Genomic DNA, 27448 nt, shown 5'->3' on the forward strand with positions numbered 1-27448 from the left:
TCTCTTTTCTCAGGCCAGCCACGTGCCAACGCCTCCCGCACTCTCCAGTCCCCCAGGCGGAGGACCCCCGCCCCGACTCTCCCTCTTATCTCCAGCTCCCCTTCGGTCAATGCAGCAGCAACCCAGTCCAGCCCCCCCCCCCCACTCCCCATGGCTAGAAAACTGCCTAGCCCCCTTGCTCCCCCCATTGCACTCCCGTAAGTCAGCTGACTCCTACTGACCTCAGCCGCACCCGCCTCTGCCAACGATCCTCCCGTTTAGATTCCCCATCAAAGTGCCCCCTCCCCCTTCAAGTCGATACAGACACCCCTCCAGCACCACCCCTCCCGTCGGGCCACGCCCCCCTTTAGCGCGGGAAAAAAGCCCGAGATTATCTACCTGGGCCGGCCCTGCCCCCCTGTGGCACAGCTCCTTTCTCCTGCAGCCTCTCCCCAATTCCCACCGACCCAGGGCTTCCTGCCTACCCTCCCCCCTTCGAACGCGAGGGGCGACTCCTCCAAAACAATACCCATGCCCATTAAAAGACACATATCACATCCAATCACCTCTTCCCACTCCCCAGCTTTCCCCAAACGCACAGCAAACCATTAGTTCGAGTCCAACTTTTTGTTCTGAACAAAGGTCCGTGCCTCATCCGGCCTATCAAAATAATGATGGCGGTCCTGAAAAGGGACCCACAGTCGCGCTGGCTGCAAGAACCTGAACGTCACCCCCTTTCGTGGAGAACCGCCTTGGCCCGGTAGAACCCTGCCCTCTTCTTGGCCAGCTCTGCACTCCACTCATGGTTGATGTGGATTCCCGTATTCTCCCACCTGCTACTCCGTTCCTTCTTTGCCCATCTCAGGACGCACTCTCAGTCTGTGAAGCGGTGAAACCTCAGCACGACAGCCCTTGGCGGCTCATTTGCCTTCGGCCTCCTTGCCAGGACTCTGTGAGCCCCATTCAGCTCCAGGGGCCTCGGGAAGGCTTCCGCGCCCATTAACATGTTCAGCATCGTGGCTACATATGCCCCGACATCGGACCACTCCACACCTTCAGGGAGACCCAGAATCCAGAGATTCTTCCTCCTCGACCTGTTTTCCAGGTCCTCAAACTTTTCCTGCACCTTTTTATGCAGCGCCTTGTGCGCCTCCACTTTCACCGCCAGGCCCAGGATCTCGTCGTCATTGTCAGAGGCTTTCTGCTGCACCTCACTGATCGCCGTCCCTTGAGCCTTCTGGGTCTCCACCAGCCTCTCAATCGACGCTTTCATTGGGGCCAGCATCTCTGCTTTCAGCTCCACAAAGCAGCTTTTCAGGAACTCCTGCTGCTCCCTCAACCATTGCGCCCATGCTGCCTGGTCCCTACCCGCCGCCATCTTACTTTTTTGCGCCCGTTCTCCTCTCTTCTCCAATATCACTTTTTAAAAAAAAAAATATACTTATTAAAGTTTTTTCACACAATTTTTCTCCCTTACAAACAATAACCCCCCCCCCCGCATAACAAAAATAAACGAGAAATCGCGCAGAGCAAGATATATACATGGCAAAATGATATATTTACACAGCTTTGTACACTGGCCCTCACCTGTACGTGCCAGTTTTCCCAACCCTTCATGTTATCTCTTGCTCATCCACCCTCCCAGGCAGTCCCCCCTCTCCCCCCCCCCCGCTCCCAGGACGTCCCGTCCCCTCCCCCAAGGTTGCTGCTGCTGCTGACCGACTTTCCTCTAACGCTCCGCGAGATAGTCTAGGAACGGTTGCCACCGCCTGTGGAACCCCTGCGCAGACCCTCTCAAGGCGAACTTAATCCTCTCCAACTTTATGAACTCAGCCATATCATTTATCCAGGCCTCCAGGCTGGGGGGCTTCGCCTCCTTCCACATTCGCAAGATCCTTCGCCGGGCTACGAGGGACGCAAAGGCCAGAATGCCGGCCTCTTTCTCCTCCTGCACTCCCGGTTCGTCCACGACTCCAAATATTGCTAGCCCCCAGCTTGGCTTGGCACGGACTTTCACCACCTGAGATATTGCTCCCGCCACTCCTCTCCAGAACCCCTCCAGTGCCGGGCATGACCAAAACATATGGACATGGTTCGCCGGGCTCCCTGAGCACCTTCCACATCTGTCCTCTACCCCAAAGAACCTACTCAACCTCGCCCCCGTCAAGTGCGCTCTGTGGACCACCTTAAATTGTATCAGGCTGAGCCTGGCACACGAGGAGGAGGAATTAACCCTACCTAGGGCATCAGGCCACAGACCTTCCTCGATCTCCTCCCCCAGCTCCTCCTCCCATTTACCCTTCAACTCTTCTACCAGCGCTTCCCCCTCTTCTTTCAACTCCTGGTATATTTCCGACACCTTGCCCTCCCCGACCCATACACCCGAGATCACCCTATCTTGAACTTCTTGTGCCGGGAGCAATGGGAATTCCCTCACCTGTCGCCTCGCAAAAGCCCTCACCTGCATATATCTAAAGGCATTTCCCGGGGGTAACTCGAACTTCTCCTCCAGTGCCCCTAGGCTCGCAAATGTCCCATCGATGAACAGGTCCCCCATTCTTCCAATCCCCGCCCGATGCCAGCTCTGGAACCCCCCGTCCATCTTCCCCGGGACAAACCGGTGGTTACCCCTGATCGGGGACCACACCGATGCTCCCATTGCACCCCGGTGCCGTCTCCTCTGGCCCCATATCCTTAGCGTTGCGGCCAGCACCGGGCTCGTGGTATACTTTGTCGGCGAGAGCGGCAGCGGTGCCGTCACCAACGCCCCCAGGCTCGTTCCTTTACAGGACGCCATCTCCATCCTCTTCCATGCCGCCCCCTCTCCCTCCATAACCCACTTGCGGATCATCGCCACATTTTCTGCCCAGTAGTAGCTCCCCAGGTTTGGCAGCGCCAACCCTCCTCGGTCCCTACTGCATTCCAGGAACCCTCTCCTTACTCTCGGGGTCTTATTCGCCCACACAAACCCCATAATACTCCTGCCTATTCTCTTAAAAAAGGCCTTAGTGATCACGATGGGAAGGCACTGAAACACAAACAGAAACTTTGGAAGGACCACCATTTTGACCGACTGCACTCTACCCGCCAGTGAGAGCGGTAACATGTCCCATCTTTTGAAATCCTCCTCCATTTGCTCCACCAACCTCGTCAGATTCAGTTTATGTAGGGTCCCCCAAATCGTGGCTATCTGGATCCCTAGATACCGAAAGCTCCCCTCCGCCCTCCTCAGCGGTAGGTCCCCTATCCCTCTTTCTTGGTCCCCCACCTGTAATACAAAGAGCTCACTCTGCCCTACATTGAGCTTATAGCCCGAAAACTCCCCAAACTCCCTTAGAGTCTGCATGACCTCCACCATCCCCTCCATTGTATCCGCCACGTACAGCAACAGGTCATCCGCATATCACGACACCCGATGCTCTTCTCCCCCTCGGACCACCCCCTTCCATTTATTAGACTCCCTCAATGACATGGCCAATGGTTCGATCGCCAATGCGAACAACAGGGGGGACAGGGGGCACCCCTGCCTTGTCCCTCGGTACAATCGAAAGTACTCCGACCTCCGCCGGTTCGTCACTACACTTGCCATCGGGGCTCTGTAAAGGAGCTTAACCCAATTGATAAACCCTACCCCGAACCCAAACCTGCGCAGCACCTCCCAGAGGTACTCCCACTCTACTCGGTCAAAGGCCTTCTCCGCGTCCATAGCTGCCACTATCTCCGCCTCTCCCTCCTCCGATGGCATCATTATTACGTTTAAGAGCCGCCGCACAATGATGTTTAGTTGCCTGCCCTTTAGAAATGCCGTCTGGTCCTCGTGCGTTACCCCCGGGACACAGTCCTCGATCCTCGTGGCCAGCACTTTTGCCAGCAACTTTGCATCCACATTGAGGAGCGAGATCGGCCTGTATGATCCACATTGCAGTGGGTCCTTGTCCCGCTTTAGGATCAAAGAAATTGTCGCTTCCGACAATGTCGGGGGCAGGGTCCCCTCCTCTCTTGCCTCATTAAAGGTCCTCACCAGTAGCGGGGCCAACAGGTCTGCGTACTTCCTGTAGAACTCCACCGGGAATCCGTCCGGTCCCGGGGCCTTCCCCACCTGCATGCTCCCCAAACCCTTGCTCAGCTCCTCCAACCCAATTGGTGCCCCCAACCCAGCCACCTCTTGCTCCTCCACCCTCGGGAATCTCAGCTGATCTAGGAATCGTCTCATCCCCTCTTCCCCCGCTGGGGGCTGGGATCTGTACAGCTCTTCATAAAAGACCTTGAATACCTCGTTTATTTTCGTCGCACTCCGAACCGTGGCTCCCCTTCCATCTTTGACTCCCCCTATTTCCCTCGCTGCCATCCTCTTACGGAGCTGGTGTGCCAGCATCCGACTAGCCTTTTCCCCATACTCGTAGGTCGCCCCCTGCGCTTTCCTCCACTGTGCCTCCGCCTTCCCTGTGGTCAACAGGTCAAACTCCGTCTGGAGCCGTCGTCTTTCCCCAAGTAATCTTTCCTCTGGGGCCTCTGCGTATCTCCTGTCCACTCTCAAAATCTCCCCCACTAACCTCTCCCTTTCCATACCCTCTGACTTCTCCCTATGAGCCCTAATGGAAATTAACTCTCCCCTGATCACCGCCTTCAACGCCTCCCATACCATCCCCACCCGCACCTCCCCGTTGTCGTTGGCCTCCAAGTACCTTTCGATACACCCCCTCACCTTCCCACACACCACCTCGTCCGCCAGCAGTCCCACATCCAGCCGCCACAGCGGGCGTTGGTCACTCTCCTCTCCCAGCTCCAGTCGCACCAAGTGTGGGTCATGGTCCGAAACGGCTATAGCCGAATACTCCGTCCCCGCCACCCTCGGGATGAGCGCCCTACCCAGAACAAAGAAATCTATCTGGGAGTAGGCTTTGTGTACATGGGAGAAGAAAGAAAATTCCCTGGCCTGCGGCATTGCAAACCGCCATGGGTCCACTCCCCCCATCTGATCCATCAACCCCCTAAGTACCTTGGCCGTCGCCGGCCTCTTTCCAGTCCTTGATTTGGAGCGGTCTAGTGCTGGATCCAACACTGTATTGAAGTCCCCTCCCATTATCAGGCCTCCTATCTCCAGGTCCGGAATGCGCCCCAACATGCGCTTCATGAATCCTGCATCATCCCAGTTCGGGGCGTATACGTTTACCAACACCACCCACATCCCTTGCAGCCTACCGCTCACCATTACACATCGCCCTCCATTGTCCGCTACAATAGTCTTGGCCTCAAATGACACCCGCTTTCCCACCAATATTGCCACCCCTCTATTCTTCGCGTCCAGTCCCGAGTGGAATACCTGTCCTACCCATCCCTTTCTTAGCCTGACCTTGTCCGCCACCTTCAGGTGTGTCTCTTGGAGCATGGCCACGTCCGCCTTCAGTCCCTTTAAGTGCGCAAACACTCGAACCCTCTTCACCGGCCCATTCAGGCCCCTCATATTCCATGTTATCAGCCGGATTGGAGGGGCTCTCACCCCCCCCCATGCCCCGCCGACTAGCCATCTCCTTTTCTGGGCCAGTCCCGTGTCCACGCCTCCCTCACCCTCCAGTCCCCCAGAGGGGGGATCCCCGTCCCGACCACCTCTTCTGTGTCCCATTCCCTTTTGGTCAGTGCAGCAGCAACCCTTTCCCCCCCCCCCTTCCCCCCATCCCCTCCCCCCCGCTAGACCCCTGTCTAGCTTTTTTGCTCCCCCCATGTCACTCCCGTAAGTCAGCTGACGCCTGCTGACCCCGGCTTCCCCCGCTGTCCCATTGACCTCCCCGCGTGGGAGTCTCCCAATCCATATGCATTCCTTCGTTCCCCTTCCCGCCTTTCTTCCCGCGTGCGGGAAAACACCCCGGGCTTTCCAAAGCCCGCTCCGCCCCCTCTGACGCAGCTCCTGTCGCGGCCTTGTCTCTCTCCCCCAGCCCATGTGTCATTTCCTGCATGTGATTGACCCCCTATATACAACAACCATCACACATCAAACCTCAAACATCCCCCCTACCCTCATAAACCCTCAGTTAGAGTCCAACTTTTCGGCTTCTACAAAGGTCCACGCCTCTTCAGGCGTTTCGAAGTAATAGTGTTGGCCCTTGTATGTGACCCACAGTCGCGCTGGCTGTAGCATTCCGAATTTCACTCCTTTCCGGTACAACGCCGCTTTGGCCCGGTTGAAACCCGCTCTCCGCTTTGCAACCTCCGTGCTCCAGTCCAGGTATATTCGGATCTCTGCATTGTCCCACTTACTGCTCTGCTTCTTCTTGGCCCATCTCAGGACCCACTCTCTGTCTGTGAACCAGTGGAACCTCACCACCATCGCCCTTGGCGGCTCATTTGCCTTGGGCTTCTTCGCCAGCACCCGATGTGCCCCGTCCAACTCCAGCAGCCTCGAAGAGGTCTTCGTGCCCATCATCGCCTTGAGCATCATGCTCGCATATGCCCCGGCATCAGCCCCCTCCACTCCCTCAGGGAGACCCAGGATTCGCAGATTCTTTCTCCTCGACCTGTTCTCCAGGTCTTCGGGTCTTCCCGCCCACCTCTTGTGTAGCGCCTCGTTCTGCTCCACTCTCACCGCCAGGCCCACGAGCTCGTCCTCGTTCTGACAGACTCTTTTCTGTACCTCCTGGATCTTAGCTTCGTGGACCTTCTGGGTGATCCCGAGTCCTTCAATTGCCGAAAGCATAGGCGCCAACATCTCCTTGCGCATCTCCTCGCGCAGCTCCTCGAAGCAGCACTTGATGAACTCCTGCAGCTCCCCTTTGTCCCTGGCCGCCACCATTTTGTTTTCTTTCCCTCGCTTCTCCCGTTGCTCCAGTGCCGCTCCTTTGGCCGTTACACTTCTGGTCCGTTTAAAAAGTCTATAGAAACTCCTGTAAAAGGTCTGAGAGTCAGTTCCAGACGGGAGCTGCCGAATGCGCGACCCACTCCTCCATGGCCGCCACCGGAAGCCTCGTCCCTGCTTCTTCAATGGCCTTGTTAGATCTTTTCACAGTTGTTCCCTCTGCTGCTAGAATTCACCTTTGATAGAGTCAAGTCAGATTGCAGCTTTAAGCTTGCCCTTCCCCCGCCTGCATGCTGGAAGAGGCTTTTGTCTAAACCTGCAGCTCAAGCCAAATCTTTTACTGTTTCTAGCTCTGCATAGCCGCACCCAGAAGTCCCAATATCACTTTTATGACTGCTCCACTCCAGGTCCACTCCATGCAGTGCTTGGGGAACCTTATTGCTGCCTTCCCACACCAGGAATCGTCGTCCAAGTGCCACTGGGGCTCCTCAAAAGGCCCCAAACGTCCGTTCACGGCGGGAGCTGCTGAACGTGCGACCGACCCAGGCATAGCCGCAACCAGAAGTCCCAGCTTAATCCAGTTTACGGTGGTCCCCCAGGCACACATCACGGCAACCAGGATGAGCAAGCTCTTTGGGGTTGAGGATAAATGTGCGAGGTGTGCGGGAAGCCCTGCAGACCATGTCCATATGTTCTGGGCATGCCCGGCTCTTAAGGGATTCTGGCAGGGTTTTGCGAAGGCAATGTCCAAGATCTTAGACACCCGGGTGGTGCCGAGTCCAGAGATAGTGATCTTTGGTGTGTCAGATGATCTGGGAGTTCAGGAAGCGAAAGAGGCCGACGTATTGGCCTTTGCCTCCCTGGTAGCCCAGAGACGGATCCTTTTAATGTGGAGGGACTCGAAGCCCCCCGAGTGTAGAGACCTGGGTTAGTGACGTGGCTGGGTTTCTCAGTCTCGAGAAAATAAAGTTTGCCTTGAGAGGGTCCATGGTGGGGTTCTCTCGGAGGTGGCAGCCGTTCCTCAACTTTCTAGGAGAGCAGTTAAGGTCAGCAGCAGCAGCATCTGGGGGGGGGGGGGGGGGGGGGGGATCGTCACGTTGTATTGTTCTTTTCTTTGTATATACGGTTAACATTTATTTTGTTCTGTTAATTGTTGCATACGGTTATGCAAACGTTTTGGTTTTTTTGACACAAATTTGAATAAAAAATTTTTAAAATTTAAACGCTTCACTCCAACTAAAGGACCAGCTCAGCAAGAAGACAACAGGCCTGCAGCGATATAAAGAGTGCAGTCTATATTCCATTTTCATCATTACAGCTTCAACTTGATCTGTTCCTAATTCCTGTGTCTGTGAGTGTGAAAGAGACGAGAGACTGAGATGTTCAAACATCCAGGGAAATAGTGTGATAATAAATAACCTCCTTTCCATTAAAAATCGCCAGTAAGCTTGCTGCTGAAATGTATTTTAAATAAATAAATATCACCCTGAGGGTAAGAAAATATCACAAAAACATCTTGATAACGGACTGGAAAGGACCACGAAATGTAATCAAGCGTTGTATAACCGCCTTCAGGTAGCTATATGGAGGCTGCAGCCTCTCACACTGAATGTCTACGTGATCCATTGACACCTCCAGGCTACAAACATCAGCTGCAGCGTGGGTGAAACTTATTAAAAACCTGTTACTTTAATGATCGACGGGCACTAGGACCCGACTGGGAACAGAAACCTTCAGGCCCCGCCCACTAGCTGTTGCATCACCAAGACGCCAGCGCATGCGCTCTGCTTCCCCAAGATGGCGGCTGTGAACCAGGGCCTGGTCCCGGGAGAGAGCTGACCGGCGGTGATGTGACCTGAGGATCCCCGCACCTCAGGCAAGGGGCCAGGTTGGGAAGGCGGTGCCTTCAGGAATAACTGGGAAGGTGATGTTTGGTCAGTTGCTGCAGTCTGTGTGGTGAAGGTGCTGTCACAGTGGTGTGAGGTGAGGAAGTACAGGATTATCACCCAGCAATGATCAATTAAGGGGAATGTAAATCCAGCTCAGGCTGCTTTCAGATTGGAAAGGGAGCTAAGGTGTGTCCTCAGAGCTGGTGAATGTTGTGGCTTTGGCAGTTTCTCTATAAAGTCCCTCTCTTTACAGCACGGATAGAGGCCCTTTGGCCCATTCATAATAATCTTTAATATTATTGTCACAAGTAGGCTTACATTAACACTGCAATGAAGTTACTGTGAAAATCCCCTAGTCACAACACTCCGGAGCCTGTTCGGGTACACAAGAGTGAGAATTCAGAATGTCCAATTCACCTCACAAGCTCGTCTTTCGGGACTTGTGGGAGGAAACAGGAGCACCCGGAGGAAACACACGCAGGCACAGCGAGAACGTGCAGACTCCGCACAGACAGTGACCCAAGCTCCGAATCAAACCCGGGCCCCTGGTGCTGTGAAACAACAGTGCTAACCACTGTGCTACCTTGCCACCCATAAGATTATTAGATTACTAGCTCTGGACGAATTGTGTCCCAGGATGCTGTGGGAGGCGAGGGAGAAAATGCAGCAGCTCTGACCCAAAGTTTTAACCACAGATTAGGCCTGTTTTCGCTAGAATTTGGACATTTAAGGTGTGATCTAATTGAAGTATTTAAGATATTGACAGGGTAGATAAAGATAAACTATTTCTACTGGTTGGAGATGCTAAAAATAGGGATCATTGTCTAAAAACTAGGGCTAGACCATTCAGTATAGATGTTAGGAAGAACTTCTTCACACACAGGGTGGTAGAGGTTTGGAACTCTCTCCCACAAACAGCAAGTGAAGCTGGAACAGTTATTAAGTTTAAATCTGAGGTAGAGTTTTGTTAAGCAAAGATATTAATGGATAGTTAGGCCACAGATCAGCCATGATCTCACTAAATGGCAGGACAGACTTGAGGGGCTGAATGGCCTACTCCTGTCCCTATGTGTATTTCTGTGATTCTGAAATTCAGACAACAACACCATGACAGGGAAAGGGTCTGGATTACAACCTGAGTTAGTCCGAGCTGCAAACCATCCCTCCAGATCCTGGCTGCCCTTGGATTTAATGAAGGCAAAGGCAATAGTTGGATTATTGATAGACTTGACAGAGTTGTTGGATACCATTTGTCGGGAGCAGGATAAAGCCTGATGTAGTTCACTCCCCACAGGCTTGAGCTGCCTTTGAACTTCACCGAAGCCTCGACACTTCGTTTGTGTTGCTGCTGAAAAGTCCTGGAGAAGTAAATCCTCACTCCTTCCTGTAGCCAGGTGCCACCTCGCCGTTCCTTCTCCAGGCCATTCTCTGAAGTTCTGGAAGTGAATGATTACAGGCCTGGGGTGAAAACTATCCCTCGGCCTCAAAGACCGATGCATCTTTCTAATTTGAAACGCCCAGGCTTCACATCCAGCTTGAGAAAACATGGCAGTCGGTCCTCGAAGAACCTCACGGGAGCCTTACCCTCCACACTAATGGACAGAAAATAAATTTATGGGCAGCACGGTAGCACAGTGGTTAGCACAGTTGCTTCACAGCTCCAGGGTCACAGGTCGATTCCCGGCTTGGGTCATTGTCTGAAATCTGCACGTTCTCCACGTGTCTGCGTGGGTTTACTCCGGGTGCTCCTGTTTCCTCCCACAGTCCAAAGATGTGCAGGTTAGGTGGATTGTCCATGATAAATTGCCCTTAGTGCCCAAATAAAAGGTTAGGTGGGGTTACTGGTTACGGGCATGGGTTGGTGGTATGGGCTTGGGTAGGGTGTTGTTTCCAAGGCGCAGACTCGATGGGCCGAGTGGCCTCTTTCTGCAATGTAAATTCTATGATGACCATCGGACAGGCTGATGACTCGAATGTTCTTTCTCCGGCCCTCGGTCCTCCAGGACCTCCGCCACGCCACTCGGCTGGTTTTCAAAGGATTGATTCTTGCCTCCATCGAGGAGGCATCTTGCTGAACATTCAGGATTCTCTCCTCCGGATCATTGAGCCACTTCATGGTGTTTTGCAACTGGACCTCGAGCTCACAGATATTGAGTCAGCACACTCCGCCTCTGGTCAATAACACGGATAATGTCGGCAGTCATCATTTTTGCCGCCTCTGAGAGAGTCCCAGAGAGCACGGGGTCGAGAGACCTCCTGAGGGTCAGGCCGCCATGTGGAAAAAGCGGCTCCATTCCCGCTGAATCCACCTGCGCTGTTTTATCTATGATTTCTTCACTTTTTCCGGCATAATCCTACCAGACCGAAACCTGAAGTCTTCCAGGGACACGATAACAAATATGAATTCAAGGATTAGGTAGATGAGTGCCAGGCAATCAGGATAAGTGTCAGATTATAATGAGTGGCACCAGAACCTGCGGAAAAGCAGCTACTCCCGTATCCGCACCACATGCCTGCCACCCCGGCACAGACAGATTTCTGATTCAGGGTGTCGAGCGTAGTGGGGGACAGGCAGGTAAATGGAGAGAAAGCTGAGATGAGAAGGGATTTCTTTACTCGAGGATGTGGTGAAGCTTTGGAATTTTCTATCCTAGAGGATTCTGGAGCCTCAGTCATCAAGTATTTTCAAGACACACATTGATAGGTTTCTAGATATTGAAGATGTCGAGGTCGAGGGATATGGGGATAGTGTGGGAAAACGGTGCTGAGGTAGTTCAGCCAATGATCCCATTGAATGGTTCAGGCTCGATGGGCCGAATGGCCGACTGCAGCTCATATTTGTTGTGATCTCCTGGACAGGAAGCTGTGAGCTTGGATTTGTCAATCAGCCTGAATCAGCACCTTCAGGAGAATAGGGAGGGTGAATATTAGATACAGCAGAGTGAGAATGGAGGGAGTGTGTGGGATGGAGATTTACAGCTTTCGGGGAATAAGAGAGAGGAAAAAAAATGTTCCATTTAATTAGAATTATTGTTCTGAGTTTCTATCCTGTACTGACAGTGATGAATTTTGTAATTTTTTTTTACAGGATATTCAACGAGGAGGAATTACAGACAGAAATCTCAACAGTCAAGTCTCGATCTGACAGAGTCACTCGATTCCTTAGAACCTGAATATCATCGGCCTTTGAATCTAGAAGAAGAAACATTTACCCGAACTGTCGGCTTCTGAAGATTTGAAACATCAGTGTGACTGGATCCACACAACACACACCCGAGTGAGAGTGTTCCAGTGAACTGACTGTGGAGCTTTAACCAGTTACACAGCCTCAAAATCATATCAACATTCACAGCGGGGAGAGACCATACCCATGTTCTGTGTGTAGACAAGGGTTCAACTGATCCATCCAACCTGAAGGGACACGAGGAAACCCAAAACATGGAAAAACCGTGGAAATGTGGGGACTGTGGGAAGGGATACAGAGCCCCATCTAAGCTGGAGATTCATCGACGCAGTCACACTGGAGAGAGGCCGTTCACCTGCTGTCAGTGTGGGAAGGGATTCACTCAGTTATCCGACGTGCAGATACACCAGCGAGTTCACATTGAGGAAAGGCCATTCACCTGCTCTCAGTGTGGGAAGGGATTCACTCGGTTATCCGACGTGCAGTCACACCAGCGAGTTCACACTGGGGAGAGGCCATTCACCTGCTCTCAGTGTGGGAAGGGATTCACTCAGTTATCCACCCTGCGGACACACCAGCGAGTTCACACTGGGGAGAGGCCATTCACCTGCTCAAAGTGTGAGAAAGCATTTACTCAGTTATCCACTCTGCAGAAACACCAGCGGGTTCACACTGGGGAGAGGCCGTTCACCTGCTCTCAGTGTGGGAAGGGATTCAGTGATTCTTACCAGGTATTGAGACACCAGCGAATTCACACTGGCGAGAGGCCATTCACCTGCCCTCAGTGTGGGAAAGGGTTCAGTTATTCATCCACCCTGCGGAACCATCAGCGAGTTCACACTAGGGAGAGGTCATTCACCTGCCCTCAGTGTGGGAAGGGATTTACTCGGCCATCCACTCTGCAGACACACCAGCGAGTTCACACTGGGGAGAGGCCATTCACCTGCTCTCAGTGTGGGAAAGGGTTCCGTGATTCATCCAACCTGCGGAATCACCTGCGTGTTCACTCTGGGGAGAGGCCATTCACCTGCTCTCAGTGTGGGAAGGGATTCACTCAATTATCCAGCCTGCAGACACACCAGCGAATTCACACTGGCGAGAGGCCGTTCACCTGCTCTCAGTGCGGGAAAGCGTTCAGTGATTCATCCAAACTGCGGAATCACCAGCGAGTTCACACTAGGGAGAGGTCATTCACCTGCCCTCAGTGCGGGAAGGGATTTACTCGGCCATCCACTCTGCAGTCACACCAGCGAGTTCACACTGGGGAGAGGCCATTCACCTGCTCTCAGTGTGGGAAAGGGTTCCGTGATTCAACCTACCTGCGGAATCACCAGCGAGTTCACACTAGGGAGAGGTCATTCACCTGCCCTCAGTGTGGGAAGGGATTTACTCGGCCATCCTCTCTGCAGACACACCAGCGAGTTCACACTGGGGAGAGGCCATTCACCTGCTCTCAGTGTGGGAAGGGATTCACTCAATTATCCAGCCTGCAGACACACCAGCGAATTCACGCTGGGGAGAGGCCATTCACCTGCTTTCAGTGTGGGAAACGGTTCCGTGATTCATCCAACCTGCGGACACACCAGCGAGTTCACCCTGGGGAGATGCCATCCACCTCTCAATGTGAAACGGCATTGCATGTTTCATCACACCTGCTGTGACACCAACAATTTCACAATCGATTACAGGGGTTGGATTCTGCTGTTATTGTTTCTGCTCTACATCCAGGACTGCATTTTGTTCATTCTGACAGGTGGTCAGTGGGGATGGTCGGAGGGTTTCTTTCTGCTGGACTGCCCGGTCTCACCACTTTGCCTCCAATGGGCTGATGCTCTTTGAGCCTTGTTGCTAATACCTGGCTCCAAATTGCACAAGGATCACAGAGTGAAAGGGTCTTTGAAAGTTGAAGATATTTAGTTTCCATTTGTGTTTGGAACACCACAAAGTCTGCCATGCTGCCATGGAGATGGGCCCTGGTGATTACATGGTTCTTTTAATTTATCTGGATGTTCTTCACAGAGGAAAACTATCAGGGTATGAGGAGGAAGTTGTCTGATGTGGACCGGGAAACTGATTTGTACAGGGAATACCTAATATTTAAGGAATTATTACATATTTATCAGAGGGTCAGTTAGCTCAGTTGGCTGGATGACTGGTTTGTGATGCAGAGCAAGGCCAACAGTGAGGATTCAACTCCCGTACAGGCTGAGTTTATTCATGAAGGCCCCGCCTTCTCAAACAGGCCCCTTGCCTGAGGTGTGCTGACCCTTGGATTAAATCACCTCCAGTCAGCTGTCTCTCTGTCGAAGGGAGAGCAGCCTATGGTCCTCTGGGATTTTTACGACTTTTATTTCACATATACAACAAATATAGATTCCTTTAAGGAACAAAATTCCAACAGGAAAAGTAATGTAACCGTGGCTAACAAGAAAAGTTAAAGATTCATGAGGTCCATTAGAATTCAGCAAAGGAAGACCAAGAAAATGATGAGAGCAAACTGGCGAGAAACATAAAAAACGACTGGAAAAGCTTCTACAAGAATGTAGAAGATCCTATTCGACCAATGGAAGAGGCTCATTACGTGGTCAAAATAGTAAACCTGCGGATTGGGAACTTGTTTTAGAATTCAGCAAAGGAAGACCAAGAAACAGATAAAGAGAAATAGAATGTGAGAGCAAACTGGGGAGAAACCTAAAAACCGACTGGAAAAGCTTCGACAAGAATGTGAAAAGGAAAAGATTGTCAAAGACCAACGTGGATCTATTCCAGGCAGAGACAGGAGAGTTTATAATGGGGAGTAAAGAAATGGCAGAGAAACTGAAGAATGTGTGTCTGTCTTCACAGAGGAAGATGCAAAAATTTACACAAAACACCAGAGACCCAAGGGACCCGTGAGCACGAGGAACAGTAAGATGAGAATTAGTGAAAAAGTAGACAGGGGAAATTAATGGGGTTGGAAGTGAAGAATAAACCCCAAAAGCTGATGATCTACATCCCAGAGTGTTGAACGAGGTGGCTGTAGAGATCTCTATTCCTCATTCTAAATTCTCCTGATTTTATCTGGAACGGACAAACCTTTGTCTGAGCCAAACGTTTCATTTTACGTACCTATAGAAACTTTTACAGTCCATTTTTCTGTATTTTGCTTCAGATTGTGTAAAGGGCTAAGTTCTATGTGTAGGTTAAAGTAGCTTCTTGTTGACTTTCGGTGACGGTGGGCAGGAGGCAGCCTCACACTGGAGGGCTTCCGCTCGGGAATAGGAATTTCAGAGTTTTAAACCCCAGATCCGGGGGTAACGGAGGCTGAAAAGTCTGTAAGAAGGCACAGGGAGGAGAAATATCCAAGTTTGGGAGAAAATCAGCCGTGAAAAAGGGGGTGAATGGAAGTCCGCCGGGGAGTGAAAAAGTCAGCGTAGGAACTGTAAGGAAAGCGGAGGCTGGGGCACCGGGGGAGGCCTCAACTCTCACAGCAGAAGAACAGATCAAGGTGATGGCTGTGGAACTTGAAAAACAGTTCACAAAACATATGGAAGTGATGAAGAAGGAGATGGGGCGGTATTGAAAGTGCTGGTGGAGGAGGCGATTGCTCCGGTGAGGGCGGCGGTATGAAGCGCAGCGGCGGAGGTGCAGGAGCAAGGTGAGACACGGAAGAGAAGTGGAAGAGCCATTATCGCAGCACAGTGATCAACTCACCTCGATGGGGAAGGAGTTGCGGAGGGTGATGGAGACCAACAAGGGTCTGCGAGTCAAAATGGAAGACCTGGAAAACAGATCCAGGAGACAGAATCTGAGGATTGTGGGTCTGGCTGACGGGGTGGAAGGCTGAGGCCGATGGAGTATTTTGTCACGATGTTGGCAAAGCTATTGGGGGAGGGGGGTGATCCCTCCCGATATGAACTGGATCGGGCTCATCGGTCGAGCAGGCCTATACCAAAGGCGAGTGAGCTGCCAAGAGTAGTGACTCTGTGTTTCCGTAGGTACAGCGTGAAGGAGAAAGTCCTGGGCTGGGCAAAGCAGAAGCGGGTGGTGCAGTGGGCTGGAGCTGGTATACGTATATACCAGGACTTTACGGTGCAGCTGCGGGCTGCCGTCAGCCGGGTGAAGAAGGCACTACATCAGCAAGGTGCACTGTGGCATAGTATATCCAGCTAAGTTGAAGGTGACTTACAAATCCAAGGACTTTTATTTTGGGACAGCAGAAGCAGCGGAGGAGTTTGCAAAGGCAGAAGGACTGTAGCAGAATTGAGAAATGGTCGTGTACCGATGTAGCCTCATGTAACTTTATTTTCTCACTGCGTGTTGGTGTATGTACTAAATGAGTCGACGCTGTATATATTTGGACAAGTAAGAAGTCTTACAACACCAGGTTAAAGTCCAACAGGTTTGTTTCAAACACTAACTTTCGGAGCACTGCTCCTTCCTCGGGTGAGATTCACCTGAGGAAGGAGCAGTGCTCTGAAAGCTAGCGTTTGAAACAAACCTGTTGGACTTTAACCTGGTGTTGTAAGACTTCTTACTGTGCTCACCCCAGTCTAATGCTGGCATCGCCACATCATATTTGGACAAGGGGAGAGATGGGACTTTCATTTGCAATGATGGTTCTTTGGGGCTTGGGTCTGAATGTAGGGGTTGTATGCTGAAGGGGATTTCTTGGTTTTCCTGGGACCGAGCAAGGGAGAAGGAGACCCGGGCGGGGGCCTCCACGCTGGCCGGTTTAAGCCGGCCAGTGAATAGGAGCGAGGTGGGGGAGGGCTGCGGCCATCGGAGCCTGGCAGAACAGGTCCTGATGAGTCTAGCCGGGGTGAAAAGCTGGGGGAAGGAACCGAGGTTGGGGGAGGATTTTTCAAGGGAAGTGGAGGGGAGGAGCCTGGGAGGGGAGGGGAGGGGGGGTCTCCAATTCATGGGTGCCGTTCACGGTACTCTTTTGGGGATTGGATGGCATTGAATATTAGGGGGGGGGGGGTTTGGGAGGTGAACTGTATATGTCAATGGTGACCATAGGCGATTCCCGATTCCTTTTTTTTTCCCCCCTTGGATTTGTTTTATTTGATGCTTATATTGTCAGGTGGGCCGTTGTGTGGGGGATGGTGGGGGGATGGGATCGTTGTTGTTAATAAGGGGATTGACATTGTATTTGTTACTGTTTGTTGGTGGGGTGTAAATTCTGAAGAAAATGGAGAATAAAAATATTTATTTAAAAAAGTAGCTTCAAGTTTGTTTGTTGCATTAAAAGTCATAAAACTTGAAGTTCCATTGTGTGATTTGATTTTTTTAAAAAAGAAGTTGCTGACCTTTACGAAGATCCTAATCCACAAATTTTGACTTCCGATTTGAGCCTCGGGCACCTTTCTGTCTCTTGCTCGTGTCAAGTGACAGCCAGGTCATGGAGCTGAGGGCTGAATTTAGCTGAGAATAAAGGGGCCTGTGCACTGATAGAGACAGGAAGGGCTCGAGGCCTGACTGGGAAATGGATCTCCAACTAATCAGGGGAGGGGGGTGATGGGGGCTGGTGGTGATGCAACCCCCAGGGTTCAGTTCCCCTGTCACCAAAGCGGGGAGTCACGGGAACAGGGTACAGAGGAGTCAAATGAAAACCATTTGGGACCAAAACATTGTGAACATCTTTTTACTCGGATTGTCTTTGATCCTAAAGTAATTTTCTGTTAGTTTTTTTGACCATGTTCTGTTTCGTCAATAAACTTTTAACCAGAAAATATTTGAATTTGCTGGATTTTCCTGATTAAATTTGTTCACTTTAGGGACAGTGGGTGAGGGGTTGACAGACTCTTTCACAGAAAGTGAGTCCCTCTAAGGTAATTGGCAAAGAAGCCAGAGGGGTTGAGGAGATTTGATTTTTCTTTTGACACAGTGTTTGAAAATGGGGTTCAGGGAGTCTATTGTGATTGACTAATTTAGCAGTTCCTTGAGGAAGTAACAAGGGATGTCAATAAAGGGGAACCTGTAGATGTGCTTTATCTGGATTTCCAGAAGGTATTTCCCAAGGTGCCACATCAAAGGTTATTCCACAAAATAAGAGCTCATGGTTTGGGGGCAACATATCAGCATGGATAGAGGATTGGTTAGCGAACAGGAAGCAGCCAGTAGGTATATATGGGTCATTTCTGGGTGGGTTAGATGTGACAAGTGGAATGTCACCAGGATCAGTGCTGGGCTCTCAACCATTTACAATCTGTATGAATGTGTTGGATGACGGGATTGAATGTATGACTCAAAATACAGGCAGGGAAGTAATTTGTGAAGTGGATATAAGGAGTATGCCAAGGACAACAAATAGAGAATGTACAAAGTCACCCAAGGCCGGAATCGAACCTGGGTCCCTGGCAGTGCGAGGCAACAGTGCTAACCACTGTAGTCCCGTGCTGCCCCTTCGACTGACGCTTTACTGTGGCTGGGTCAAACGCCTGGAATTCCCTCAGGAACAGCACAGTGGGTGTCCCAATACCACCGACTGCAGCGGTTCAAGAAAGCAGCTCACCACCTTCTCAAGGACAATTAGGGATGGGCAATAAATGTTGGCCTCGCCATATCCCATGAAAGAATAAATAACAAATTCCTGCCGCGGAGATGGTCCTGGGGCGGGGCTTGGAGCACCGAGTGGGCGGGGTCTGGAGCAGAGTGGGGGGGCTTGCAGCTTCCTCATGGACTCCATCACCCAATGATTGCGCACGCGCACTGCAGCATTTCGCCCCTCAGCAAGATGGCTGCCGTTAATTTGGGTCTTTCGTCGGAGAACCGCAAGCGCAGACTGGTCGCTTTTAATTCTGGATTCTGGGCCTACACCGGGTGTTTCTGAAGCCTCTCAAACCACCCGCCAGTACTATCGCTCCCCGCTCGCCTGCAGTTTCTAATTCTGAACGGCTACGAATTTCATCCCAAAAACATCGTTCCAGTGTCGGCACTGCGCATGCTCTGGATCACAATGCCCGGGGAGTGATTGGCGGCAGTTTCGGACCAATGGGAAGCTCGAGGACGGAACGGGAGCGGCTGGTCCTCCAGCCAATCGGAGTGAACGAGGGGCGGGGCTGAGCCCGGATCTCCCTCATTGGCTGAAACATGCATCATTTTGAAAGCTGATTTGTCTCAGACCCCGGGAGAAAACTGGAGCTTTCTGTTTGTGGCTTTGAACAGATGAAACCCTGTGGGTGTGGAGCATTTCGAAATGTGTTACTGAAATGTGGCAACATGTTGAAACAATCCACCAACAATTCAGGGGCTGATTTAAATAAATAGCTAGGCAGACAGGGTATGTCACCCTGAGATCAAGGAGTCCCTGGTTTCTGTTGGTGGACAGGCAGAAGGGTTAGGACAGGTTAGGGAGGAGGTTAATACTGTCATCATTCAGAACAACAGACTATAAAGGAACAACTAAGGAACTTTTCTGACCAATTTAATATTCACATAATATATTTGTAAATCAGAGACAGAAGGACAGAATTTCTAATAATAATAATCTATGGTAATCTTTATTGTCACAAGCAGGCTTACATTAACACTGCAATGAAGTTACTGTGAAAAGTCCCTAGTCGCCACATTCCGGCGCCTGTTCGGGTACATTGAGGGAGAATTCAGAATGTCCAAACCACCTAACACCACGTCATTCGATTTGCAATCAGTTTGGAGATAACTCCGATATTTTTCATTCCAAAACACTTTTTCTTGAAAGAAGCCAAATCTTGAAAAGGCAAAGTTTTTAGTTTAAATCATTACTGTGCCGTTCAGTGGGAAGGGTTAATTTCTCTGCTCTCAAGGGTGTTGGAACAAACGTTCTCAAATGTGCACAACTGTGTTGACTTTACGTAACTTTATTTTCAGATATGAAATGAATCAGCACTATGGCTTCACAGCGCCAGGGTCCCAGGTTTGATTCCCGGCTTGGGTCACTGTCTTGCGGAGTCTGCATGTTCTCCCTGTGTCTGCGTGGGTGCTCAAGTGGTTTCCTCCGGGTGCTCAAGATTCCACCCACAGTCCAAAGATGTGCGTGGTTAGGTGGATTGGCTATGCTAAATTGCCCATGGTGTTCAAAAAAGATTAGGTGGGGATAGGGTGGATGTTTGGAGATAGGGTGGAGGTGTGGAGATAGGGTGGAGGTATGGGGAGAGGGTGGAGATGTGGGGATGGGGATGGGGTGCTCTTTCCAGGGGCTGGTGTTGACTCGATGGGCCGGGTGGCCTCCTTCTACACTGTAAATTCTATGAAAATTCTATGAAACACCATTTTAAACTTTGTTTTCTCAATTCTTTTGCCAACTTTTTCAGCTTTGCCCATATTTGGTTTTCCCCCTCTTCAGGCACTTTTTCAACTGACTCAAATAAAAACAATTTTTTTTTAAAGTAAAACGAACAGCTTTCAGGTAACCCAAAGCTTCAACCTTCTCAGAGCAAAAAGGGTTAAAGAGGGTGGAGCTTCCAAAAGCTTGTGAAATCCAATTCACAACGTTAAGGCTGAAGTTTAATTTCAGAGAATCCAACTTTTCACTGCCTTTTGCAATTGTACAAATAAATTGCAATTCACTCAGTAATTAGAACGTCACTTTACCCAGCACAGACTCTTTAGATTAAATAACAATTGTTCACTTTGGGTGGCACGGTAGCACAGTGGTTAGCACAGTTGCTTCGCAGCGGCAGCATCCCAGGTTTGATTCCCGGCTTGGGTCACTGTCTGTGCGGAGTCGGCACGTTCTATCCGTATCTGCGTGGGTTTCCTCCGGATGCTCCGGTTTCCTCCCACAGTCCAAAGATGTGCAGGTTAGATGGATTGGCCATACCAAATTGCACTTAGTGTCCAAAAAAGGTGAGGTGGGGTTACGAGGATAGGGTGGAGGTGTAGGGATGGGGTGGAGGTATGGACTTAGCTAGGGTGCTCTTTCCAAGGGCTGGTGCAGATTCGATGGGCCGAATTGCCTCCTTCTGCACTGTGAATTTTATGAATCAATGATTATTGGACAATCAGCGAGTCAGCCTGAGCCTGTGGCCATCTCACCATCTGTAACCATCACAATGGCCAGGTGATTGACGGCAGCCCCGGACCAATAGAAAGAGAGGGACATAGGAGCAGAATTAGGCCACTTTCTTGTGATCCTCCTCTGGACCCTTTCCAAGGCCAGCACATCCTACCTTAGATACAGGGCCCACAACTGCTCATAATACTCCAGGGGTCTGACCAGAGCCTTATACTGCCTCAGAAGTACATCTCTGGTCTTGTATTCTAGGCCTCTTGACATGAATGCTAACATTGCATTTGCCTTCTTAACTGCCGACTGAATCTGTACATTAACCTTAAGAGTATTGTGAACAAGGACCCCCAAGTCCCTTTGTGCTTTGATTTCCTCAGCATTTCCCCATTTAGAAAATAGTCCTTGCCTAAATTCCTCCTTCCAAAGTGTATAACCTCACACTTTTCCACGTTGTATTCCATCTGCAACTTCATTGCCCACTCTCCTGGTCTGTCCAAATCCTTCTGCAGCCCTCGTGCTTCCTCAATACTACCTCTCCCTCTACAGATCTTTCTATCATCTGCAAACTTGCAACAGTGCCTTCCGTTCCTTCTTCCAGATCATTAATGTATGTTGTGAAAAGTTGTGGCCCCAGCACAGACCCCTGAGGCACCACTAGTCACCGGCTGCCATTCTGAAAAAGACCCCTTTATCCTCTCTACCTTCTGCCAGTCAGCCAATCCTCTATCCATGCCAGGATCTTAGCCTTAACACCATGGGCTCTTAACTTATTTAACAGTCTCCTGTGCGGCATCTTGTCAAAGGCCTTCTGAAAATCTAAATAAATCATGTCCACTGGTTCGCCTTTGTCTAACTTCCTTGTTACCTTCTCAAAGAACTCATAACAGATTTGTCAGACATGACCTCCCTTTGACAAAGCAGTGGTGATTCAGTCCTATTTTATCATGCACTTCCAGCTATTCCACGATCTCATCTTTAATAATGGACTCTAGGGGCCAGCACAGTGGATAGCACTGGGACTGCAGCGCTGAGGACCCGGGTTCGAATCCCGGCCCTGGGTCACTGTCCGTGTGGAGTTTGCACATTCTCCCTGTGTCTGCATGGGTTTCACCCCCACAACCCAAAAGATGTGCAGGTTAGAACATAGAACATAGAACGATACAGCGCAGTACAGGCCCTTCGGCCCACGATGTTGCACCAAAACAAAAGCCATCTAACCTACACTATGCCATTATCATCCATATGTTTATCCAATAAACTTTTAAATGCCCTCAATGTTGGCGAGTTCACTACTGTAGCAGGTAGGGCATTCCACGGCCTCACTACTCTTTGCGTAAAGAACCTACCTCTGACCTCTGTCCTATATCTATTACCCCTCAGTTTAAAGCTATGTCCCCTCGTGCCAGTCATTTCCATCCGCGGGAGAAGGCTCTCACTGTCCACCCTATCCAACCCCCTGATCATTTTGTATGCCTCTATTAAGTCTCCTCTTAACCTTCTTCTCTCCAATGAAAGCAACCTCAAGTCCATCAGCCTTTCCTCATAAGATTTTCCCTCCATACCAGGCAACATCCTGGTAAATCTCCTCTGCACCCGCTCCAAAGCCTCCACGTCCTTCCTATAATGCGGTGACCAGAACTGTACGCAATACTCCAAATGCGGCCGTACCAGAGTTCTGTACAGCTGCAACATGACCGCCTGACTCCGGAACTCAATCCCTCTACCAATAAAGGCCAACACTCCATAGGCTTTCTTCACAACCCTATCAACCTGGGTGGCAACTTTCAGGGATCTATGTACATGGACACCTAGATCCCTCTGCTCATCCACACTTCCAAGAACTTTACCATTAGCCAAATATTCCGCATTCCTGTTATTCCTTCCAAAGTGAATCACCTCACACTTCTCTACATTAAACTCAATTTGCCACCTCTCAGCCCAGCTCTGCAGCTTATCTATATCTTATCCCTCTGTAACCTGCTACATCCTTCCACACTATCGACAACACCACCGACTTTAGTATCGTCTGCAAGTTGGATGGATTGGCCATGCTAAATTGACCCTTAACTGACTCTAAAATCGTACCAATGACCGAAGTCAGGCTAACCGGCCTAAAATTTCCCATCTTCTGCCTCCCTCCCTTCTTAAACAGCAGTGTTACATTAGCCATTTTCCAGTCCTCTGGGACCCTTCCTCCCTCCAGTGATTCCTGAAAGATCTCCACCAATGCCTCCACAATCTCCTCAGCTATCACGTTTAGAACCCTGGGGTGGAGTCCATCCGGTCCAGGTGGTTTATCCACCTTCAGACCTTTCAGTTTCCCCAGAACCTTCTCTTAGTGATGCTACTGCACTCACCTCTTTGAGGAGACCTCAATTGTGTATTGGATTCTAAAATGAACTGGTCCAAGCCTATTCAACCACTACAAAAAAGGGGTGAAACCTGACAGACCCCCCCGATTTATTTCTGCCCCACATCCTGACTCCTGCTGAGGGGCCTGTACATAACTCCCATCAGGGTCTTTTTACCTTTGCGATTCCTCAACTCTACCCACAGAGATTCTCTGCCTTCTGATCCTATATCGCTCCTTGCTATCGATTTAACTACGACCTCTGGCTGTTCACCGTCCCGCTTCAGGATGTCCTGTGTTCGTTCAGATTATAAGTGGAGGATTTACACACGGCAAATTCAAACCAGGAGGAATGTTTATCTTTACTGAATTTCATTTCTTGACTGACAGTGATGCCTTTGTAAACTTCTTTCACAGGGGCTTAGAAAGGGATTCGCAGACAGGAAACTCACAAGCAATCCTCACATCAAATTCTGACAGCACCGTTCGGGTTATCAGGATCTGATAATATCGACCTTTGTGTGTAAGCATTGAGTTCAGATCATTATCACTCACTGTGTAAAATCTACCCTGTAGATCTTGCTCACAATCTTAAATGTGTGTCCCATAATCCTTTTACAATCTGCTGATGGGAACAGATTTCTTTATCTTTTGCCAAGTTTGCTGTTGTTTCCGGTGCCAGGGTCGTGTCGGGTGGTCTGTCAGGTTTCATTCCTGTTTTGTGTATTTGTAGCGGTTGAATAGGCTTGGACCAGTCCATTTTCGGATCCAATACACAATTGAAATCTCCTCCAAGAATCAATTGATGTGCCTGGATCCCAATAATATTTTTACAAATGCCACATCGTCTTAGTTAGGGGCTTAGCCATTCACCAGCACCACCAATGTACCCGCCAATGACCCACTGACCACCACGTATCTCCCATTAGTGTCCGCAATGATCCTAGTGACCGAAAGAGGGACCCCTTTATTGATTAGAATTGCAGCACCTCGGCCCTTCGTCAAAGCCTGAGTGAAACACTTGGCTCACCCCTCCGCAGTCTGGTCTGATCTCTAACCCGCAAGTGAGTCTCCTGCAAGAACACCACACCAGCATTTAGATTTTTAGGGAGTGAAAACTCTCGACCTTCACTGGTCCACCCAATTATTTTACATGCCAGGTGACCAGCCAAATCAGGGGTCTTTCACCTCCCTTCCCCATCATGGAAACAGCCATTTGGGGCAGCATGGTAGCACAGTGGTTAGCTCTGTTGCTTCACAGCTCCAGAGTCCCGGATTGGGTCACTGACTGTGCGGAGTCTGCACGTTCTCCCCGTGTCTGCGTGGGTTTCCTCCGGGTGCTCCGGTTTCCTCCCACTGTCCAAAGACGTGCAGGTTAGTGAATTGGACATTCTAAAATCTCTCTCTGTGTACCCAAACAGGCGCCCGAATATGGCGACTAGGGGCTTTTCACAGTAACTTGATTGCAGTGTTAATGTAAGCCTACTTGTGACAATAAAGATATTATTATATTATAATTGTGAGGGATAAAATTCATGCAGATTTGCGGCTCCATAAAGTGTTTCCAACTCCTCCCACACATCTCCTTAACAGGTTGACACATTTATTTGTCTTGACTCAAAGGATGGTCACTGGGGCACGGTGGAGCTGCGGTTAACACTGCTGCCTCATGGTGCCCAGGACCGGGTTCGATCCAAGCCCCGGGATCACAATCCATGTAGAGTTTGCACATCTCTGCACTTTCACCCCATGTCTCGGTGGATTGGCCATGCTAAATTGCCTCTTAATTGGAAAAAAAATAATCAGTTATTCTAAATTTTTACAATTAAAGGGGTGGGTTCCCCAGGAGATGGCTGACATTTCAGGGGACATTAAATTAATAATGGACAGAGATACGTCTCATGTTCTTGTATGGCACATGCTAGATATATTATTCACAGTTTGAAATAAAGTAATTATTATTATTTCTCGAGACTGTAGCTACGTTATTGATTTCCAGTCACCTCTTCCCTCAGAAGGTTGTTAGTCTTTGGATTTCTCTTCCACAGGGACCAGTTGTATCTGGGGGTCATTGAAAATATTGAAGCACAAGTTTGACAGATATTTTATTGACAATGGAGTTGAGGGTTATGGGGAACATAGGTAGGAAAATAGAATGAAAGCTGAGATGAGGAGGATCTCTTCACTCGAGGATGTGAATTCTCTACCCCAGAGGAATGTGGAGCCTCAGTCATCAGGTATGTTCAAGACAAATATTGACAGGTTTCTAGATATTGAAGATATCGAAGGATATGGGGATCGTGTGGGGTAAATGGTGCTGAGGTAGATCGGCGAAGGATCTCATTGAATAGTTGAGCAGACGTGGTGGGCCGAATGGCCTACTCTTGATCCTATTCTAATCTCAGTGCCCTGGTCAGAAAGCAGTGAGCTGAGCTTCGATCTGTCAATTACCATGAATCAGCAGCTTCAGGAGAATTGGGAGGGTGAATATTAGATACATCAGAGTGAGAATGGAGGGAGATTGTGTGGGATGGAGATTTACAGCTTTTGGAAGAACGAGAGAGGAAATAATGTTCCATAGGAACTAGAATTGTCTGCTCTGAATTCCTATCCGATACCAACAATGTTGACTTTTGTAAATTGTTTTTAAAGGATATTGGAAGAGGAGGAATTATAGACAGAAATCTCAAACATCACATCTCGATGTGACAAACTCACTCGATTCTTTCTGATCTGAATATCATCGGTGCGAAGGAGAAATCCTGTTGTCTTCCCAAAGATTTAAAATGTGAGTGTGACTGGAAAAGCACCGAGACCCACACAACACACACCCGAGTGTGAGTGTTCCGGTGATCTGACTGTGGAAAGAGCTTAAACCAGTTACACAGCCTGAAAAAACATCACACCATTCACAGTGAGGAGAGACAGAGCACATGTTCTGTGTGTAGACAAGGCTTCCAGTGACTGTCCAATCTGGAGAAACACGCAGAGACCCAAAACATGGAGAAACCGTGGAAATGTGGCGACTCTGGGACGACATACAGATCCCAATCTCAGCTGAAGGTTCATCGACGCAGTCACACTGGGGAGAGGCCATTCACCTGCTCTCAGTCTGGGCAGGGATTAACTCGGTTATCCCACCTGCAGACACATCAGCGAGCTCACACTGGGGAGAGGCCGTTCATCTGCTCTCAGTGTGGGAAGGGATTCATTGATTCCTCCAGCCTGCAGAGACATCAGCGAGTTCACACTGGGGCGAAGCCATTCACCTGCTCTCAGTGTGGGAAGGGATTCACTCGGTTATCCACCCTGCAGAGACATCAGTGAGTCCACACTGGGGAGAGGCCATTCACCTTCTCTCAGAGTGGGAAGGGATTCAGTCATTCATCCAACCTGCAGAGACACCAGCGAATTCACACTGGGGAGAAAACATTTATCTGCTCTTAGTGTGGGAAGGGATTACATAGAAACATAGAAAATAGGAGCAGGAAGAGGCCATTTGGCCCTTCGCGCCTGCTCCGCCATTCAATATGATCATTGCTTATCATCCAACTCAATCGCCTAATCCCACTTTCCCCTCCATTTCCTTTGATCTCCTTCGCCCTAAGTGCTATATCTAACTGCATCTGCTGTGTGGATAGCATGGTGGTTAGCACTGTGGCTTTTCAGCGGCAGGATCCCAGGTTCGATTCCCAGCTGGGTCACACTCTGTGTCGGGTCTGCATGTTCTCCCCGTGTCTGCGTCTGTTTCCACGAGGTGCTCCGGTTTCTTCCCACTAGTCCCGAAAGACGTGCTGTTAGGTAATTTGGACATTCTAATTTCTCCCTCAGTGTACCAGAACAGGTGCCGGAATGTGACGACTTGGGGCTTTTCACAGTAACCTCATTGCAATGTAGAGCCTACTTGTAACAATAAAGAATATTATTATTCTTGGAAACATACAATGTAATGGCATCAACTATTTCAAAGAAGAACAATACAGCACAGGAACAGGCCCTTCGGCCCTCCGAGCCTGTACCGGTCATTATACCGACCTTGGCCAAAACCCTCAGCACTTCCTTGTGCCGTATCCCTCTATTTTCATCCTATCCATGTGTTTGTCAAGATGCCTTTTGAACGCCATTAATGTATCTGCTTCTACAACCTCCCCTGGCAATGTGTTCCATGCACTCACCACCCTCTGTGTATATATTTTTTTAAAAACCTGCCACGCACATCACCTCTAAACTTTGTCCCATAGACCTTAAACCTATGCCCCCTGGTAACTGACCCCTTCACCCT

The 27448-nt window shown here is 49.9% G+C and overlaps 1 protein-coding gene across 2 annotated transcripts; it reads left to right on the plus strand.

Annotated features, from left to right (window-relative positions):
* The first annotated feature begins 8534 nt into the window (after positions 1-8534).
* Positions 8535-16226, plus strand: LOC140421740 (uncharacterized). 2 transcript variants are annotated; one of them, XM_072506581.1, is made up of 2 exons: positions 8535-8752; positions 11747-16226. In XM_072506581.1, exon 2 carries the CDS (start codon positions 12097-12099, stop codon positions 13501-13503), a length of 1407 nt encoding a protein of 468 aa, XP_072362682.1. In that variant the 5' UTR covers positions 8535-8752; positions 11747-12096; the 3' UTR covers positions 13504-16226. The 2 variants fall into 2 exon arrangements, with proteins under 2 accessions (XP_072362682.1, XP_072362683.1); XM_072506582.1 differs by having other exon boundaries at positions 8535-8693.
* Positions 16227-27448: the final 11222 nt, after the last annotated feature.

This window comes from Scyliorhinus torazame, chromosome 5, assembly GCF_047496885.1.
Source record: "Scyliorhinus torazame isolate Kashiwa2021f chromosome 5, sScyTor2.1, whole genome shotgun sequence".
Lineage (NCBI taxonomy): Eukaryota > Metazoa > Chordata > Chondrichthyes > Carcharhiniformes > Scyliorhinidae > Scyliorhinus > Scyliorhinus torazame.

Excerpts from the sequence above, each read along its gene's own strand:
- LOC140421740 (XM_072506581.1), top strand. The coding sequence starts at position 12,097 with ATGGAAAAACCGTGGAAATGTGGGGACTGTGGGAAGGGATACAGAGCC.